The following is a 21985-nucleotide window of genomic DNA, read 5'->3' on the forward strand; positions in this document are numbered from 1 at the left end:
TATTTTGTAATCTTTGCATTTATTAAAATAACTATTTTTTAATCTTCTGAGGTACTGAAGTGACTAATTAAATGACTGGTATATTTTACATGCTACTGGATTAGCATGTTATATAGGGAGATTAGTTTGTGATTTACATTTTTGTGCTCTATTTGTTGGACTTGGGGATTAGAGTATTGCTAGTTTGGGAAAATGAATTGGGCAATGTGCCATCTTTTTCTGTACTCTGGAACACTTTAAGTGATATGTGAATTATCTTTCCTTGAAGACCTGCTAGAACTCACTAGTAAAATTGTCTAGACACGGTACAGCATTTGGAGTTATTCCCTAGGCAAAAATTTCCATTTCTTCCATGGTTATTGGTATCCACATGGACTACTTTCTCAAATCATTTCTGGAAATTTACGTGTTTTTTAGAAAATCATGTGTTTCATCCTTATTTTTGGAATTTTTAGCTTAGAGTGGTGCATTTAAATTTCTTATAGCATTACAGGGTACTTGTATATCTGTGAATAAAACCTGATTCTCATTTTTAATGATTTGAATATATTTTCTGTTGTCTAAATCTGTAAGCTTTGTCTATTTTATTGATATTTTCAAAGAAATTATTTCTCGGATTTATTTATCATATCTATTTTTGTTTTCTAATAATTTCTACATCATTATTTTTATTTTATTTTTTTATTTTTATTTATTTATTTTTTTTGGCAGTATGTGGGCCTCTCGCTGTTGTGGCCTCTCCCGTTGCAGAGCACAGGCTCTGGACATGCAGGCTCAACGGCCACGGCTCACGGGCCCAGCCGCTCCGCGGCATGTGGGATCTTCCCGGTCCAGGGCACGAATCCGTGTCCCCTGCATCAGCAGGCAGACTCTCAACCACTGCACCACCAGGGAAGCCCTACATCATTATTTTTACATCATTATTAATTCATTTCTCCTTATCTCTCAGATTTCTCTTCTTTTTTGACATTTTTTCAAATTTAGTTTCATTTTCTGTTTTTAAAAATAAATATATTTAAGGCTGTGAGATTTCTTCTAAATGTAGTTGGCCTCGTCATATCAATTTTGATTTGTAGATGTTGTTGCTTTTATAGGTGTAATGTTCTATAGCTGCACGTATTTTTAACTTTTGTAAACATTGAGTATAATTTACAAACATTGAAACGCACATATTTGAATAGTACGCTTTGATAAGTTTTTTATTGAAGTAAAATTTATGTACAGTGAAATGCATTTCTTAATTGTGCAGTTTGTAGAGTTTCGACAAGTCTGTGTAACCAACACACCAAGCAAGATGCAGAACCCCTCCCTTGAGCTTTCCTTCTGCCCCCTTCCAGTCAGTCCCCCACCAGGCAACCACTGTTTGGATTTCTATCACCAGAGTCATTTTGTTGATTCTTGAACTTCATATGAATGAAATCATACAGTAGTGCTCTCTGTGTCTGAGTTCTTTCCCTCAGCATAATTATTTTTAGGTTAATCCATATTGTTGCTTGTATCAGTGGCACATTTTTTGTAAACTGCTGAGTTTTAAAATTACTGAGTTTTAAAAATTGTATCATTTGACTGTACCACAGTTTATCCTATGTCCTCTGGATGGACTTTTGTGGTATTTCCAGTGTTGGACTATAATGAATAAAGCTGCCTGGACATTCCTGTAAAAGCCTTTTTGTGGATATGTTTTCATTTATTTTGGGTAAATACTTAATGGTGTTACTGGGCCAAGGGGTAGATGTATGCTTAATTTTAAAGAAAGTGCCAATCTTTTTCCAGTACTTGTATCATTACAGACTCCTTCCGGAAATGCATGAGACTCCAGTTGTTCACATCCTTACTAACAATTGGTATTGTCTGTCTTTCATTTTAGTCATTTTTGGGGGTATAAAATAGAATCTCATTGTGGTTTTAATTTGTATTTCTCTGTTGTCTAATGATATTAGGCATCTTTTTGTGTGCTTCTTCTTGGCTATTTATATAGCTTCTTTTGTTAAATGTTCAAGCCTTTTGACTATTTTTAAATTGGGTTGTCTTTTTGTTATTTGAGTTGTAGGAATTCTTTATATTAATATGTTCTGGATATAAGTTCTTTGTCAGATTTATGATTCTAAATATTTTCTTCTAGTCTGTGGTTTATCTTTTCTTTGCAGTGTCTTCTGAAGAATAGGAGGTTTTAATTTAATGAATTCCCTTCTTGTAATTTTTTCTTTTATGGTTATTGTTTTTTGTGTTTCATTTAAGAAATTTTTACCTACCTGAATATTGCAAATATATTCTATATTTTCATGTAGAAGCTTTCCAGTTTTAGCTTTTTTTGATCCTATCATTCATTCCCAATTAACTTTTGGGGTAAAGTGTAGCGGTCAGGATTCATTATTTTTTACCCAGTAGCTCTTTGGTTGTTCCAACACCATTTGTAGAAAAAACTATCCACTTCCTATTGAATTATCTTGGTGCCTTTGTTGAAAATCAGTTGAGGGCTTCCCTGGTGGTGCAGTGGTTAAGAATCCGCCTGCCAATGCAGGGGACATGGGTTCGAGCCCTGGTCTGGGAAGATCCCACATGCCACAGACCAACTAAGCCTGTGCGCCACAACTACTGAGCCTGCGCTCTAGAGCCCGTGAGCCATAACTACTGAGCCCGTGAGCCAAAACTACTGAAGCCCATGTACCTAGATCCTGAGCTCTGCAACAAGAGAAGCCACCTCAGTGAGAAGCCCGCCCACCGCAACGAAGAGAAGCCCCACTCGCTGCAACTAGAGAAAGCCTGTGAGCCGCAATGAAGAACCCATGCAACTAAAAATAAATAAAATAAATTTTAAAAAAAGAAAGAAAATCAGTTGAATGTATCTTGTAGGTCTATTTCTAGACTTTCTAGACTGTTTCTGTAGTTGCAGGTTTGGTATTCTCTTTGACCCATGAATTGCTTAGGAATATGCTGCCATCTTTAACAACAACTCTAACTTATGACCCTGAAGACCATTATGTTGGAGCCAGATCAGGAATGAGGCCGAGTAAGAATGTCATCCTCTAAAGCAGTAGTTCTAAAATTTAGCAGTGTTACACAGGGAGTTAACAAACAAGAATAGATTTTGGGACCCTATTCCAGACCTAATTTTAAGTGTAAAAACTGGGGAATTTCTCTTTTTAAAAAGCCCTCCAGGTGACTCTAAGACGTCCAGTCAATTTGAGAACCATTGCCCTAAGCATCACCTCTTACAGCAAAGAGCAGACTTATAGTTACACGCTGAGATCTCAGTGGGTTCAATCCGTTCCATTATTTCAGTGTATAGACTAGACCTTCAAAAAAGAGAAACAGAAAATTAGCCTGTTACTTCTTCAGGCAGGCATTGAAATGAACATGAACCTCACATCATCTTTGAATGACCTTCTTTTTAATTTGGGAGGACGTAATATCTATTATTGTTGTGGTGTAGTTAAGAGTTTTTTTTTGTAGGAAACAACTGGATTCTGGATGACTGTTCTGCTGTTCAAGTATCATGACTTAAAGTTTTAGGGAGAACTCTTTGGGGCATGGAGGCAGGTGCCTTATCTATTCCATGGCTAATGGATCAGGGAAGCTCCAAGAAAGCCAAGAGAGCTGTCAAATGAAGTGCATTACAGTTCAGGACCAGAGGGAAGGCTTTTGGAGAGACTTACGATCTTATTATATTGGTGAGAATATTAAAAAAGGAGCCCAGCTTCCGTGCTCCTTAGTTGTGGCATGTGAACTCTTAGCTGCACCATGCATGTAGGATCTAGTTCCCTGACCAGGGATCGAACCTGGGTCCCCTGCATAGGGAGTACAGAGTCTTAACCACTGCGCCACCAGGGAAGTCCCCTAGATGGTTTTCTTGTGTTGTTGTAAATCTGGATTGTGAATCATATTATGGTTCGTGAGATTTACCATGGGAATTCTGTGTGGTTTGGTTTGAGTGTGTGAATTCAGAAAGAGTTTGTATTTGTTTCTGTCAAGTTCCCCTAGGGAATTAGCCCCAGCTTACTTGCTTATTTATTTACTTAGTTACTGGATTGAGGTTTCCTGAATTGAACAGGTAGTATGGATTAGAATTTCAGATCTTTATCAAGGCAGGTCTGTGCTTACTAACTCATAAAGGGAGACTTCCCCTTTTCTATCAGAATCTAGGACAAGACAGACAAACTTCTTTGTCATCTTTCATGGGTATATTTTTTTCCAGTTCTCCCTTTCTCTGAGAGTAGTCCTTTGAAGGTTTAGGCTTATGCAGGGATTTCAGGCCCCTTGCCTCCTGTCTGAGTGAAAATAAGAAAGCCAGTGAGGCTGGAGGGTAATTAATGAGGGGCAATGATGGCAGGATATGAAGCCAGAGAGGTAATGAGAGGCAAGAACATGTAAGGCCTTGTGAGTCAGGACAAGATTTTTTGCTTATACTCTCAGATGAAAAATCATTGGAGGGTTTTGAGCAAAGATATGACATGCACGAATGTGATCTGATTTGTATTTTAAATGGATTTGCTGGTTGCAGTTAGAAAATAGACTATGGGACCCAAGGATGGAAGTAGGGAGACAAAGTTGAAGGCTATTGCAGTATTGTGGGTGAGAGGTGATGATGGTGTACACTTAGGTGGTTATGGCGGAGGTGGTGAGAAGTGGTAAAATTCTGGGTATGGTTTGAAGGTGGAGAAAATAGGATTTGATAATAAACTGAATATTGAATATATGGGAGAGACTTCAAGGTTTTTAGACTTAGACAACTGGCAAGAACTATATTGCTATTTGCTGAGATGAGGAAGACTGGATAGACCAGTTTGGTGGAGGAAAATCAAGAATTTGGTTTTGGACACAGATTATAAGCTTGAGATGTCTGTTAAGCCATACAAATGGAGATGTAGATTGACAGTTGAATTTATGATGCTGGGAGACATGAGAGGAAATATCCACATTATATATATAAATTTGGTAATTGCCAGGTTATATATGATATGAAATTCTATGGAATTTTATAAGATTATTCATTTTAAAAAGATGTTATAAATCACCTAGAATTTCTGGGTATTTTGTAGCAGATGTATTTTTAATTAGTTAATTAATTAATTTGGCTGCCTTGGGACTTCATTGCTGCACACAGGCTTTCTCTAGTTGAGGCAAGTGGGGGCTACTCTTCGTTGCAGTGCGCGGGCTTCTCACTGAAGTGGCTTCTCTTGTGGCGGAGCACCAGCTCTAGCTGTGTAGGCTTCAGTAATTGTGGCTTATGGGCTCTAGAGCACAGGCTCAGTAGTCATGGCGCACATATGCTCCACGGCATGTGGGATCTTCCTGGACCAGGGCTTGAACCTACGTCCCTTGCATTGGCAGGCGGATTCTTAACCACTGCGCCACCAGGGAAATCCTAGCAGATGTAATTTTAGATTACATTGTCTCTACTGTGTTAGAAGAAATAAAAGTATATATATATTTTAAAATGCAGTAAAATACATATAAACATAAAATTTATCATCTTAACTGTTTTTAAGTGTACAGTTTAATAATGTTAAGTATATTCACATTGTTGTGCAACCAATCTTCAGAACTTTTTCATCTTGCAAAACTGAAACTCTATGTGCATTAATAACTATTCCCCATTCTTCTATTCCTCCCAGCCCCTGGCAACTACCATTCCACTTTCTGTTTATATGAGTTTGATTACTCTGGATACTTCATATAAGTGAAATCATACAGCATTTGTCATTTTGTGACTGGCTTATTTTACTTAGCGTAATGTCTTCAAGATTCATCCATGTTATAGCATGTGTCAGAATTTCCTTCCTTTTCAAGACTGAATAATATTCCTCTGTGTGTGTGTGTGTGTGTGTGTGTGTGTGTGTATCAATCACATTTTGTTTATCCATTCATCTGTTGATTGACATTTGGTTTGCTTTCACCTCTTGGCTGGTATGAGTAAAGCTATTATGACCATGGGTGTGCAAATTCTCTTTGACACCCTGCTTTCAATTATTTTGGGGATATATACTTAGCAGTGGTATTGCTAGGTCATTTGGTGATTCTATTTTTAATTTTTTGAGGAGCTGCCATACTGTTTTCTATGGTGGCCACACCATTTTACATTCCCACCAGTGGTGCACAAAGGTTCCAATTTTTCCATCTCCTTGTGAACATTTGTTATTTTCTGTTTTTAAAATTTTTTGTATAGCAGCCACCCTAGTGGGTGTGAGATGATATCTCATTGTGGTTTTGATTTACATTTCTTTAAATGATTAGTCATTTAAATCATTTAAATCATTTCTTTAATGATTAGTGATATTGAGCATCTTTTCTTTGCTCGTTGGCCATTTGTATATCTTTTTTGGAGAGATGTCTTTTCAAGTCCTTTGCCCATTTAAAAAATCAGGTTATTTGGATTTGTGTTGTTGAGTTGTAGAAGTTCTTTAATACATCCTGGATATTAGCTCCTTATCAGGTATTTAACTTGCAATTATTTTCTTCCATTCCATAGGTTGCTTTTTCACTCTGTTGATTGTGTCTTTTGATGCACAGAAGTTTTAAATTCTGATGTAGTCACATTTACCTATTTTTGCTTTTGTTGCCTGTGCTTTGGGTGTTATATCCAAGACATCATTGCCAAATCCAATGTCGTAAAGCTTTCCTTGTTTTCTTCTATGAGTTTTATAGTTTTAGGTCTTAAATTTAGGCCTTTGGTCCACTTTGAGTTAATTTTTTTCCATGGTCTAAGGTAAGGATCAAACTTCATTCTTTTTGCATATGGAATCCAGTTTTTCCAATACTTTTTGTTGAAAAGACTGTCCTTTATCCATTAAATTGTCTTGGCACCCTTGTCAAAAATCATTTGACCATATATGTGAGGGTTAGAAATATATTCTTGTCATCTCCTCTCTGTGGATGAAAAATGTTGCCTGCCATATCAGTAAACAAAGGATGTTGCCGCCATCAAGCCCTAGGCCACTGCAGCCACCCCCTACTGTGCACCCTGAGGGAAGTCAGGATGGAAAGTTGGGCACTGACCCTACCTAGATGGTTAAGGTGCATATAAAAGGAATGATTTCAATAGCCCAGACTCTTGCATCTTCCCATACACAAAAAAGCTCACTAACTTCATTAACTTGAGATATCTGGTTTTCTTTAATCAACAGTAATCTTTTGATGTTCCAACTACCTGGTTTTTGTTGCAAAAAAACCCCTATATATCCTCGCTCCTCCCTTACCTCTTTGGAGCTGTCCCTCAGAGCTATCTGAGAGACTGTCTTCCAAGCTTCAGTCCTCAGTTTTGTCCATCAAATAAAATATAATTCTCAACTTTTAGGTTGTGCATATTTTTTCAGTCAACATCTCCATTAAACAAGTCCATTTTTATTTTGCCTACTAAATATCTTCTGAATCTCCCTACTTCTCTTTATTTCTGCCAGTGCCACCCTGGCTTATATTATCATCCTATCATCCAGGTTACGGGAATAGCCTGAAAACTTGTTTCCTTACATTTACTTAAAAAAAAAAATACCCCAACAAACCAGCTTTATTGTGATATAATTCACATAGCATAAATTTACCCATTTAAAATGTACAATTCAGTAGTTTTTAGTATATGCAGCCATCTCTAAAACCTAATTGTAGAACATTTATCTTCTATCCCAAATCACAAATACTCTTGACCCACTCTAACCTGTTATCCAATTTGCAGCTAGATTGATCTTTTTTTTTTAAAGCTAATCTGATTATGTTCCCCTCCCCCATTTCCCTACACAAAAATCCCTTCAATGGTCTACTGTCTCCTTACAATAGACCAAAATCTTTGGTGTGGCTTTCATTCCACACTGCCTCCCGCCCTCCCCCTCCCCCTCCCCCGCCCCAATATCTCCAGCTCCATTTCACATCACTTTCTCCCATAATACGGCACTATGATATGGCCACACCATGCTTTTCCCTTCCTCATGGATTTTCAGATGCTTTTCTTTTTCTCTGCCCCATCCCCATCTCTATCACCTTCCCAACTTTTATATCTCAACTCAAATACTGCTTTCTCAAGGAAGGCTTCCATGACTGCCCTTCCCCTTACCACACACCCAGATGAGCTTAGGGTCCCTCTGTTAGCCTCAGATTCCTCCTCTAGAATATAGGCTCCATGAGGCCAGGTGCTGGCACAATCACTGTATCCCCAGTGCCTAGCACGGTGCCTGCCACTTTGCAGACATTTCATTTGTTCAACTAATATTGGGTACTCACTCTTTGTCAGGCACCTTTCTAAGTGAAGATATGCAAAAGAGCATGGCTGGAAGTCTGAGTCCTTGACTGTAACTACCTCCAGAAAATGCCAAACACTGGCTGTGCACTAGGTCTGGTGTGGGAAGTGGAACAGCTTTCCCCATGAGACCTGTCAGATACAGCCTTTGCAGTTACCTACGGTCAGGCCTGAAAGATCATATATAGGATTTTGGACAGGAGCTGGACTCCTCAGAGATTAGGGGATGTTTTTCTCTTGAGAAATTGGATGGGCCAAGAGAAAAGCTTCCAGGTACTGGTATGTGTGTGTGTGTGTGTGTGTGTGTGTGTGTGTGTGTAGTCCACTGAATAGGCCTTTTGCCACCTTATCACTGCACAATCAGATGTTCCTGTTGACCACCCCCATCCATGTACATAGAGCATCCATGTTGATTTTCAAGTGCCCAATGAAAAGATATGAGCAGACATCTAAGGATTTCAGGTATTTGATGAATACCTCCTACTTGAAAGAGATACTAAATAATCACACAGATAAAAGAAACTCAGAAGCAACAGGGACAATGTAAAGAATAAAATAAAATTTCAAAAAAATTATCATATCATAATAATAATCTGAATGTTTTCATCATGTAAGAGAAAATATTGCATCCAGGAAATAATGGGATGCTGTGAAAAAGAATAACCAGAGAACAATTAGGAGCTCTAAAATGAAAAAAAATATAGTGACTGAAAAAAAAATCAACAACAGAAGTGCCAAAAGATAAGATCAAGAAAATCTGGTAGAAAATATAGCAAAAGATAGAGTGGTATACAGTAGAAAACTTAAGTTTACAAGGTAAATTCAGGAGATATAATAGACTATTAGGAACTCCAGAAGGAGAAAATAGAGAAAATACCAGGAAAATACAATATTTCTGAAATTAAGAGCACTAGCCTCCAGTTTGCCAAGATCCAGGGTGTGTCCAGCACAATAAATGAAAAAAATCCCTACTCCTGCCCACCTAAAATTGAATAATCACAACACCAGGGTATAGAGATGATTTGAAGAAAAGAGATGAGGAGAGAAACAGATGACATAGCAAGTATTAGGGATCATAATGGCACCAAACTCTGTAGTTAGAGAAAACTGAAAAATAATGGACTTTAAAATTCTGAAGGAGAATCATTAATCAACTCAGAATTCTAAACCCAACCAAACTTTCCAAAAAGTGCCAAGGTAGAATAAAGATATTTTTAGATAAGCAAGAAGTAAAAATTAAATTCTTCTTTTCTAAGAAAGTTTTTGAAAGATATGCTTAAGCCAAATGAGCAGTAAACTCAGGAGACTGGAGATGCTGTACAGGGAAGTGGTGAGGAGTTCCTAGGTCATTTTCTTCCTTGTATAGCAGGTGGAAAGCAGTCATTCCCAACCAGAATAGGTGGCAAAGTGCTCTGGGTAAGAATTCTGCAGGGATAAAGATAGACTTGAAACCTTATCTGATGCCGTCAATGTTTTGGAAAATAAGAATGGAAGAATTTTGACAGTTATGATGGAGGATGTGGACAAACTGAAGATAAATACATAGAAAATGAAGCAAATGAAATTCCAGTAAAACCAAAAAATTGTATTTTTTTGGAGGGGGGAAGGAAGGTGTACTACTTGGCTCAGCAGATAGCAAAATTTAATTAGCAATGCAAAACACTACTAAGTTAACTTAGTAAAGCCCTTGTGTATAGTTAGAGAAAGTAGTAAAGGAAAATGTGGTGCAAGTGTGATGTGAGAGAATGAAATCTTTTACAACCAACCTAGGGAATTGATATAAAATGCCAAAATGGAAAAAGGAAGACATAGCAGTGTTACAAACACTGCTAGAGACCTACCTGGGGTCCATTCTTCTCTTTCCCTTCCTAACAGAACATACGGTAGCAACATGCTTAGCAAAAAAATTTTATTTCCTTGCCTTTCTTGTCAGTAAGAGTGGTCATTTTATATCAATCTGGCCAGTGATACATGTGACACATGATCAGAAGTCATTGGGTGGCAGATGCAGCTGAAATGTGTCCTTTGCCCTTCCTCTTCTTGCCTGGAATACAGTTGAGTTGCTGGAGGTGCAACATCCATCTTGAGATACTGAGGTGACAAGGATGAGAGAGAAAGTCATGTGCTAATGAGGGGAGTTAGAGCAGAAAGGTCTCAGATGGGTCTTGATGGCGTATTGGGTCGTGTGCCATCCCTGCTTTGCCTCTGGGCTTCTTTTACCTGAGAAATTCCCTGATTTGTTCAGAAAATTGAGATTTATTCAGAAAATTTAGTCAATTGTTCATAAAATTGAGATTTGTTTAGAAAATTGAGTTGATCAAGCTGCATAAGCATAATAGCTAAAAAATATGGTGGTAAATAGTGTTTAAAACAGTTAAAATAATTCAAAGTGATTGTATGGGGGGATGGGGAGAGTGGTAGAAATTGCTGGGTTTTGGTACAATTGATGCTGTAGTGAGCTCAATTTGATATTTTGGACAATGCATATGTATTAGTTTAATAAAATACAGATTAATAAGAAAGAAGACTATCTTCCTGCATGGAACACTTTGATATCTTCCTATTTTACTTGAAATAAAATCCAAACTCCTTTAACAGATTCTTCATGATATGGCTGGCCCTGGCCACCTTCCTTCCTCATCTTTCATCATCTTCCTCCTTGTCTAACCCCCAGCCACATTACCTTCTTTCAATTTTGTAAACACCCTTTTTTAGTAAATTTGCACATGAAGTTTCCTCTGGCTCATTTAGGAGCCCAGGAGGAAACATGACAGGCGCAAACTTGGTGACCCAGGAGAGTTTAATAAAGGCGAGATTTAAGGAAACCAAGGGATGATGCAGTACTTTGGGGCCTACAAGAGCAGGGAACCATCCATCCCCAGGCCTGAACCACCTGTAAGGAGAAAATCACCTGATAGAACTGTGACCTTTAGGAGAATAAAGCTGATAACCCATAGGTATTTGAACATTGAGAGTGCAGTGCTCACTGTTAATTAAAATGATTGGAGTGGTTGCTATAGGAAAATGTCTCAATGCACATTAGTTTGAAAGCTTGCTTGCGCTATGTAAAAGTCTCTACGCTTCTTGACTGAGTCTCTGGTGGTCACATGATCAGGGCCTCACAGAGCATGTGTTGAGGCCTTACATAGTAAGGCCTCTTTTTTAACAAAATTTTGTTGAAGTATAGTTGATTTACAGTGTTGTATTAATTTCTGCTATACAGCAAGGTGATTCAGTTATACATATACATATATATTCTTTTTCAGATTCTTTTCCATTATGGTTTATCACAGGATATTGGATATAGTTCCCTGTGCTATTCAGTAGGACCTTGTTGTTTATCCATTCCATATATAATAGTTTGTATCTGCTAATCCCAGACTCCCACTCCATCCCTTCCCCAACCCCTCCCCTTGGCAACCACAACTCTATTGTCTATGTCTGTGAGTCTGTTTCTGTTTCATAAAAGTTCATTTGTGTCATATTTTAGATTCCACATATAAGTGATATCATATGGTGTTTGTCTTTCTCTTTCTGACTTACTTCACTTAGTATGATAATCTCTAGTTCCATCCATGTTGCTGCAAATGGAATTATTTTGTTCTTTTTTGTGGCTAATATTCCATTGTGTGTGTGTGTGTGTATGTGTGTGTGTGTGTGTGTGTGTGTGTGTATACTACATCTTCTTTATCCATTCACCTGTTGATGGACATTTAGATGGTTTCCATGTCTTGGCTATTGTAAATAGTGCTGCTATGAACATTGAGATGCATGTATCTTTTTGAATTATAGTTTTGTCTGGGTGTATGCCCAGGAGTGGGATTCCTGTGTCATATGGCAACTCTGAGGAACCTCCATACTGTTTTCCATAGTAGCTGTACCAATTTACATTCCCACCAACGGTGCAGGAGTGTTCCCTTTTCTCCACACCCTCTCCAACAGTCATTATTTGTAGACTTTAGTAAAAGGCTTCTTGGTCACGAGTATCCAGGTACATAGTTCAGCACTTGAATTTAAAATGAGGGCACAATCAGTATTGACATGGGAGGTGCCACTGGCAAACTGGCCTGTGAAGGTCACCCTGTCATAGCCTTGGTTCCTTGCCCTCCAGAGAGCCGACACCCCTTCACTGGGGAGGATGAGCAGGAGAGACAGAGACACCCGGCCCTCCCAGAACAGGGTGAAGCTGACAAAGTAGGTGCCATTGTTGAAGTCTGTCACCTTTCCCGAAGCACCTGCCTTCAGGGCTGGGGAGGACATCTTGGCCCTCAGGAAATCCCCGCCATATTCCTTCCTGCGTCCCAAGTGGTCCCTCACCTCCAGCAGGACGTCTAGCTGATCCCCCCTGCAGTATGTGTCTTGAGGGCTGAGGAGGGTGGCTTTGCTGTGTGTGGCGCTGGTGGTGGAGCTCACGTGGGTGAAGGGTCTGGGTGGGATCAGCTGGTCTAGTTTCTCCATGATCCCCTTTATTCTCAGCTCAGTCTCTGTTGGTGAAACTGCTGGATCCAGTAGTACTTCATGGTGTGAGACCATTCTGAAGGTATTTCTCTGATGCATAAAGGGAGGCATCTCTTATTCACACCAAACTTGAAATGACAAAGACTGAGACATATTCTCTGTACACCGCTGAGCCTGTCTCTGTTAACCTTAAGGTTGGATTTATATCTTTATTAATATATTACCACCAAAGAGTCCAGTCCAGGAATTTCCATAATTAAAGTGCAGAAAACTTTTGGTAAAACCTATGTGTCAGTTGTTCCATTACTACTTCACTACTATTCCATAGGCTATTAAAGCCCATTAAAAAATATTAAAAGAATTCTTTTGATTAAGAAGTGGTTACAACAGTATATTGAAAGAATTAAATATTAAGAAATATTTCACTATGTCTTGTCCTAATAAAATGAAAGGAAAAATCATAATAAAAAATAAACATTTTTAACAGTGAAATGTCAAGTTTTTTTGGTAGGTACCGCATAAACAAGGTACAGAATTAAAAAGATACAAAATGGAAAGAAGTATGAAAGGAGCCTCCTTCTTTCATTCCTGTCTCCTGCCACACAGTTTTCCTCCCAGGATTAATCACTCTTATCTCTTTTATAAATATCTTTCCAGAGCCTATGTATATATACACATGTGTGTGCACATACACACACACACTACATATATTCTCTTTTCTTTTTACATAAATGGTAACATTATATGCATTGTTCTGTGCCTTGCTTTTTAATGTAAGGATGTATTCTGAATTTCTCTTCATTTTAGCACATACTGAGCTGCTTTAGTCATCCATTAAGATGGACACAAAGTATTTCATTGAATGGATGTATCATTCTTTAACAGTCACCTGTTGGTGGACATACAGATTTTCCCCATTTTCTGTTAATACGGAAATTAATAATCTTGTATATTTACTTAACTAGCTGAAAGAAGGCTGTGGCCTTTAGTCTGTGATAATGGACCCAGCTAAAATTATGGTGTTCAATTACTAAAGAGGGAGAGGGGAACGGATATTGGGAGACCACCTGCTTCACTTTCCGTGCTTAGCCCCGTGTAGGCCTTGTGGTCTCTGCTTGTCAATGTCCACATAATAGTCATCAACATGGTTGTTCTGTGCATGTAACCTTTAGACAAATGACAAAATGGTGCTGATTGCAGAACTAGAAAAGTTCTGGATTAGCTATTCCATGATGACCTGGAGGAGTTGTTAAGTCCTGGTGATTTTGGCCTGCTAAAGAGAGTTTTCATAATCCTATGAAATTCCTGTGTTGGAATTTCCATGTGACATGTTTGACCTTCTATGATGTTTGAGAGCATCACATCCTGGATGGCTGAATATCATAACCCTGGAAACTTAACATTGCTATACCCATCCTAATAATGCACTGGCATACTTTGGTGAGAAAGATAGCCTTTGAGTTTATTATTATAAACCATATCTTGTATAATATTAATGTCTCAGGGTATTCATTTTTGCCAAGTGTCAAACTAAGCGCTCTGCAGGACTATTTCAAATATATAGCAAATTCTCTTATGATCAGTCTTACATGTTTATTTTACTTGATAATTTTAGAATAGGCTTGAATATTTTTAAGAGTATGTTAGTAATAGTTTTAAGATTCCATTGTATTTATTGATTAGTTTAGAGATTGTGGCAGGCAGACTAATCGCCCTCCAAAAATATCTACTTTATAATCCCTGAGACCTGTGAATATGTTACCTTCCATGGCAAGTGGGACTTTCCAGATATGATTAAGGGTATGGGTTTTGAGCTGGGAGATTATCCTGGATTATCTGGGTGGGACCAATCTGAATCACCTTAGTTCTCAGAAGTGGAAGAGGGAGGCAGAAAAATGGGTCAGAAAGATGTGGTGTGAGGACTTGACCCACCATTGTAGCTTTGAAAAAAGGAGGAAGGGGGCTGCGAGGAATGTGGGCAGCCTCCAGAAGCCTGAAATGACAAGGAAACTGATTCTGCCCTAGAGCCTCCAGAAAGGAATGCAGCCCTGCTACACCTTAATTTTAGCCCAGTGAGACTGATGTTGAACTACTGAACTACAGAACTGCAAGATGATACATTTTTGTTGTTCAAGATACTTTGTTACAGCAACAATAAGAAAATAATGCAGAGATGATTGACATTTTTTTCAGTATCAAGTCATCCCACCCAGAAACAAATAGTAGTTTTTCATCTATTTATATAAATTTTATTTTATATCACTTAGTAGCAATTTAAATTGTCTTTCTGTAGGTCATGCACATTTTGTTAAATTGTGAATTAGCTCTTTAAAGCACAAAGCAGATTGCATCACTCTCTTCCTTAATTGTTTTTTTGTAGCTTTCAAAAACTTACTGAATAAACACTAAAATCCTCAGCTTTGTACTTGAGAGCCTTCCATGATTCAGTTTCTTCCTTTTTTTAGCCTCATGCTTCACTACATTCCACCAAATGCTCTCACTCCTTTGGGCTGTTGACCAAAGTTCATGATGATTTTGCTCCTGAGTAGAGTTAATCAGATTTAAAAAATACAGAATACTAAATGGAATTTGAATTATTTTTAACAAGCAATAATTTTTTAGTGTCAGTATTTCTCGTGCAATATTTTCCCTTTATCTCATGTCATATGCATAAGAAATTAGGAATTACTGAAATTGAACTGATACTTTGTATTATTATTTGCTAAACCTGGCAACCTTACTCATGATCTTTATGAGTTTTCTCTTTCACCTCATTCCCTGTCTACAGATATCCTGTGGGGCTAAGTCAAATACCACCTTATCATAAGCCCTTCTGCCTTTTTACTTCCTTCATAGAATTGGTAGGTTAAATGTCTTTCAGATTGCAGCCTTGCTGAACATTTATTTTTCTCCATTTGCCCATAATGCCTCATATCTGTTAGAATCTCAATAAACATTTGCTGAATAAATGAATAAATATTAGGCAATAAATCAGTTGAGGTACATCTCAAAATGATTGTTATTGGTAAACTCTTAGGCTTTAAAGAAAGTTATTTTAAAGCTAAGTATAAACATTGTTCTTTCATAAGTAACATGGCTTTGTGTTTAACACTAAAACACATTTAATGAAATGGAAAACTCCATATAAAACTGCTAAGTGCATCCACTAAAGGTTAGGAAGGTATACCCACAGAGAATTCGGCTAACTAAACCAAAATGTTCCTACTCTGAAGCTGTGGTATCCATCAGAGATTTGTACAGAATGTCCCTCAGACAGAATCACTGACTCTAGGAGATGCATTCCTGGGTTTAAATATGGATGTAGGATATGAATACTTTCCCCTTTGGGATAAATTGAGATGAAATCTGTTATAAAAAGAGTTTGAAATAATTTCCTTGAATTGATTTCTCTCTTTAAAATCCAAGGTGATTGACACCACAGACCCCTGCTAGGAATGGTGTTCCCAGAAAATCGTGATTGCTAGGGTTGATTCTGATAAAGTTTCCTCTGTGTCAGAATGTCTCTTAGAAGATCCATGCCAAGCACCACCTACCACAGGACAAAGCAAACTTACTGTTATATCAGGAGACATCAATATGGTTAAGATGTTTCATCATTTCAACTCCTATACTGGACCTTCAAAAAAATAAGACAACAAATTACCCTGCTGTCTGTTGACACAATACAAGTAATAGAAGCTTGTGAGTGAAGGATAATTTAAAATTTGCTACAACTGCAAGCTATTATGGTTGTTGTAAATATTGTATCTATTGGGCATTGTATATGAATTGGGATTTTTTATTGTATATCCATTGTATAAGCATTAGGAAAACTATTTACCTTTCTGGGAGCACCTTGAAGTCCAGGGCAGCTCTGCTCTTCTGTCACATGCAATCAGTGTGTCCTGGAATTTTAGTTTCAAAGTATTTATCTAATCTGAAAGTCCTCCTCTCTCTCTACTTACACATCACTTATTCAAGTTCATACAATATTTTTCTTAGATTACTGTCAGCCTCTAGCCAGGCCATCTCAGTTTTATCCCATCTAAATTCTTCAACACAATTGCCAGAGCATCCTTTCTAATTGCAAATGCAACTGCATTACTGCTTAAAATCCTTTATTTTAAGGTTGTTTATTTAAAATCCCCATCACTTACCTAAGGAGTTCAGGCTTCTTAGCCTGGCATGAAGACCTCTTCTCACAGGGTTCCTGCTTCCCTCTTTATGTATGTTTTCTGCCATGTTTACCTTCCATTTTTCCTAGAAACTTGCTTTCTGAGGGTTGTAAGCTTTATGAAGGAAGGTAATACATTTGCCTGGTCCACTGCTGTGTCCCTAATACCTCACAAAGTGACTGGCATAAAGTCATGTTCAGTCTGATGCATGAATAAATATACACTGCGTTTCTTTCCTCCAGTTGATGAAAGACTGACTATCTGACTCTCCTACTTCAAAGCTCTTACCCTCCCTTTGATTCACTCTTTGTTCCAATCCTGTGTACATGTGTAGGTAAGCGGTAGCAGGCAGAAAGGGGACACGGGTAAATGGGGACCCAGGTGCCAGGTAGTACAACAGATATAAGTGGTACCTGATTCACTGCTATGGATGTCTCTTCAGGTTCAATCCAGAGAAAGGAAGGGATCAACACATTTTCATCCTTACTGGGACTTAGGCATAAGGACACTTAGTGGGTAGGAGGAGATGTGGTGAGGGGTACCATCAGAGATCAAAGGGAAAGAACAGAAACCCAACTGTGCTTTTACTTGTTTCAGAAGGGAATCAAAGACTATTGATCAGGAGCCAACACTTGGATAACTATGTAAGATCTGAAATGCATGTTATTTTTCCATGTTTGCTATCCATACTTTACTTCCTCTTAGCATATTTTTTGGGAGCTTAAGGGGAAAAGACTGTAAGCTTACTTAGAAAACTGCTAAGAAAGGGGTTGCTGAGAACCTAGCATTCCACTCTATGGCCAAGCTTAGGGAAAGTGAATTCCCAGGAAAAAAAAATGGATCCCTAGGGGAAAGAAAAAGAATGGAAAGGGAAAAGGAAATGGACTGAGCCCCTGAGACTTACAGAAAGTTAGCAAAGTAGCCAAAGAATCTGAAACTGATAGGTTGTCTCAGGGATTGGCCCATAGGTTCTGGGATTTGTGGTGGCATCTAAGTTATCCTTTGTAAATTCCCAAAGTGACTCATGAAGTGTTTTGAAGCTTATGGTAGAGCTGGCAGACCAGGAAGTGAGTATATTTGTGAGGAATGGGAGAAAATCTTGGCATTGACACTGCCATGATTGATATGAGGAACATGCTTACACCCCAGTTTATGGAGGTCTGTTCAACTGGAGGCTTCCGAGAATCACTAGATCACAACTCAGGGAGTATGAAGGACTCCTCCAACCTGATATCTGAGAATATCTGAGAATACTTGATCTGAGATCAATTGGAGATGACCAGTAGGAAGGAGTTGGATTGTTGGAAAGATGACTCAGGCTGCAGTGTGGACAATGGATTAGAGAGGGTAGGCTAGGCAGCAAGAAATCTGTGAAAAGTAATCTAGATGAGATGATGATGATCTGAACTCAGGTAAGAGCACTAGTCATGGAGAGAAATGGATAAATGCAAAAGATACTTAAGAGGTAGAATCTACAGAATATGATATGGGGGATGAAGAAGCATGGATGTTATCATACATTTATCAAGGAATCCTTTTCTGGTGTAACATCTATTAACTAACACAGCAGAATACTTTTCCATTGAACATATTTTGTGAAACCTAGGTCTACAGTAAAAGATATGACTGAATCTGAGAATACCGGTCATCATGGAGAAGGACAGGCATATGTAATATAGTTCACCTTGGGCAGCCCTCTTTTATTGAACATCTGAGTGAGAATGCCAACCCTGGTGGTAGGAGTCATGAACAGGGGGCTCAGGAAGATGCCGCATACCTGATCAGACCTTAAAGAGGCATCTGAGAGGGTCATGCTCAATATTAATTGAGGTAGGCAATGTAGCTCTGCCTGTGTGTACCTCTCAGGGTATCTAAAAGTATACTTAGCTGTGAAAAAAAGCTTCTTCCTTGACAGTAAGATAAGAAATTTCTCCATTTCTGGTGGTCATGTCAGTCAGGGCCTCACAGAGTATGTGTTGAGGTCAGAAAGTAGAATTCTTGGACACGAGTATCCAGGTTCTCACACAGTTCAGCACTTGAATTTAAAACCAGGGCACTATCAGTATTGACATGGGAGGTGCCACTGGCAAACTGGCCTGTGAAGATCACCCTGTCATAGCCTTGGTTCCTTGCCCTCCAGAGAGCCGACACCCCTTCACTGGGGAGGATGAGCAGGAGAGACAGAGACACCCGGCCCTCCCAGAACAGGGTGAAGCTGACAAAGTAGGTGCCATTTTTGAAGTCTGTCACCTTTCCCGAAGCGCCTGCCTTCAGGGCTGGGGAGGACATCTTGGCCCTCAGGAAATCCCCGCCACATTCCTTCCTGCGTCCCAAGTGGTCCCTCACCTCCAGCAGGACGTCTAGCTGATCCCCCCTGCAGTATGTGTCTTGAGGGCTGAGGAGGGTGGCTTTGCTGTGTGTGGCGCTGGTGGTGGAGCTCACGTGGGTGAAGGGTCTGGGTGGGATCAGCTGGTCTAGTTTCTCCATGATCCCCTTTATTCTCAGCTCAGTCTCTGTTGGTGACTTTAACAGGCTCGGTGATGTTTTAGGGTATGGGGACTTTGTGGAGCTGTTCCAGTGGCAGAGGGAAATGGGTAAGTTAGAGTGAACCAAACTGAAGGGGCAAGGAATGTGACATACTATGAAATGAACCTGTCCAGATAATTTTTACTTATTCTGTGTTTGAATATTTATTTACATATTATCATCAATTTTATTTAAACTCTGACAATTTTGAATAAAATGTATACTACACATTTATCTTTAACCTCAGTGTTTTTGATAATACCTGAACAGTTGTAGATAAATATATTAAATCCAAAATATAGAGCTCAGAGAATACTTATGAGTAATAAATTGATTCCAGTGCATTTACTCTTCCTTTTCTTATACATCTTATCACCAGTCATCATTACTTTCTGGTAGTTCTACTTATGTGTATCTTTTACCCTTATCTAATAGTCTTTTCTTCCCCAACTGTATTATAGTTCAAGTCATCATTGTTTATTTCCTGAATTGTAGAAGTCATCCCAAGGGTCAAAGCTTCAGTCCCACTTTCTCTCCAATTTTCTCCATTGTTGCTAAATCAGTCCTTCTTAAGCAAAATTCTCTTCACGTCCCTCCCTGCTTAAATCCCTTCAATGGCTTCTCATTACCCTGGGGGTAAAGTCTAATTTTAATATGGCTTTATGCTATGCCCTCTTTTTTTTTTTTTTTTTGCGGTATGCGGGCCTCTCACTGTTGTGGCCTCTCCCGCTGCAGAGCACAGGCTTCCGACGTGCAGGCTCAGCGGCCATGGCCCACAGGCCCAGCCGCTCCATGGGATCTTCCCGGACCAGGGCACGAACCCGTGGCCCCTGCATCGGCAGGTGGACTCTCAACCACTGCGCCACCAGGGAAGCCCTATGCCCTCTTTTTTAACTCTCTCGTTCCTGCCACCCTTTTTTTGCATTCTATTGATACATTTTAATGAGTAACTGTTTTTATTTTCTGGAGCTGACCTTCCTTTCCTTCAGCTCTCACTCTTTATTAATACACCTCTTCCAGGATGGCTGGCCACCTCCACATTTTCCCCCAAACCACCTAAATATCTGTTAACTTCTTACTGAAAAATCGTTAGAAACTTAGAGGTTCCTTTTTATCCTTTTAGCACTAGATCATGTTTTTATAGGTTCTCAAATTCAGTAATTTCCAAATCTTATTGATAGTCAGAGGTGCCTGCAAACTTTTCTAAAAATATGGATTCTCAAGCTGCAGCCCAGATCAGCTGAATCATAATCACTAAGTGCCTTGCCCAAGAGTTTATGTTTTTCAAAAGCCTCACATGCAATCAAGTCAGGTAATTGTGAGAACAATGGTTATAGACTGGTGGCTGTCAACCCTTTTGTACTTTAGAACACACATAAAGCTTAAACAAAAAAATAGGTCCACTGCACCCCAGCCATAAAATCAATAAGACCCAGGTGGTTGGTACAAAGCAATAGAGTAAATCAAGAGGGACAAGAAAGAAGAAAATGAGATATAATTAAAAATAAAAATTAACAGAACCCAAGTTCCTTTCAAGGTCATGAATAAGACAAAAATGTTATCTACTTTAGAAGTCCTGAACAATAAAACAAAAGAAAACAAAACAAACAAACAAGTGTATGAGAATTGTAAGGGAAGAAGCAAACTGTCTTATTTTTCATTTTTCTTTTCTTTTTTAATTTTATGTTTTGCAGATGTTGTTATTGTCCACCAAAAAACCCCACCAGAGTTAGCAAATTGTTAGCATTAACAGAGTCAGCAAGGAGCTGGATACAAAATAAACTTGTAAAAATAGCATTTATCTTTACCAGTAATAATCACCAGAAAATACAATAGAAGATAATCTCTGACCTCGTTGGAGGCATTTTGAAAACTCTTTTGAAGAACATTTTTAAAAGACCTTGAACGAAAAGCTTTAACATTTTTAAAAGTAGTAGAGCCTAATATTATAAATTTGTTAATTTTTACTCAAATAATTTAAAAATTCTATGTATTTATTTTTTTAATTGAAGTATAGTTGATTTACAATATTGTGTCAGTTTCAGGTATACAGCAAAGTGATTAAGTTATAGCTATCTATCTACCTACATATTTCCAATTATTTTCCATTATAGGTTATCACAATGTATCAAATATTGTTTCCTATGGTATATAGTAAGTCTTTATTGCTTAGCTGTTTGATGTACAGTAGTCTGTATCTGTTAATCCCATACTCCTAATTTATACCTCCCCTGCCTCTTTTTCCCTTTTGGTAACCATAAGTTTGTTTTCTATGTCTGTGAGTCTGTTTCTGTTCTGTGTATAGATTCATTTGTATTATTTTTTAGATACCACATACAAGTGAGATCATAAATTTGTCTTTTTCTGACTTCACTAAGTATAATATTCTCTAGGTCCATCCATGTTGCTGCAAATGGCAATATTTCATTCTTTTTTTTATGGCTGAGTAATATTCCATATTATATACATATACCACCTCTTCTTAATCCAGTCATCTGTTGATGGGTACTTGGGTTGTTTCCATGTCTTGGCTATTGTAAATAGTGCTGCTGTGAACATTGAAGCACATGTGTCTTTTCTAATTATAGTTTTCTCCAGA

At 38.4% G+C, this 21985-nt stretch overlaps 1 protein-coding gene across 1 annotated transcript in view; it reads right to left on the reverse strand.

Moving 5' to 3' along the window:
- The window catches only part of LOC132494257 (NXPE family member 1-like), a 37769-nt gene extending 16518 nt beyond the window's left edge, over positions 1–21251 (reverse strand). The window contains 5 exon segments of the mRNA XM_060105254.1: positions 12209–12775; positions 16277–16324; positions 18750–18843; positions 18845–19474; positions 21238–21251. Of these exon segments, the coding sequence (XP_059961237.1) occupies positions 12209–12775; positions 16277–16324; positions 18750–18843; positions 18845–19474; positions 21238–21251 (1353 nt within the window).
- Between the last annotated feature and the right edge of the window lie 734 nt (positions 21252–21985).

This window comes from Mesoplodon densirostris, chromosome 7, assembly GCF_025265405.1.
Source record: "Mesoplodon densirostris isolate mMesDen1 chromosome 7, mMesDen1 primary haplotype, whole genome shotgun sequence".
NCBI classification, from domain to species: Eukaryota; Metazoa; Chordata; class Mammalia; order Artiodactyla; family Ziphiidae; genus Mesoplodon; species Mesoplodon densirostris.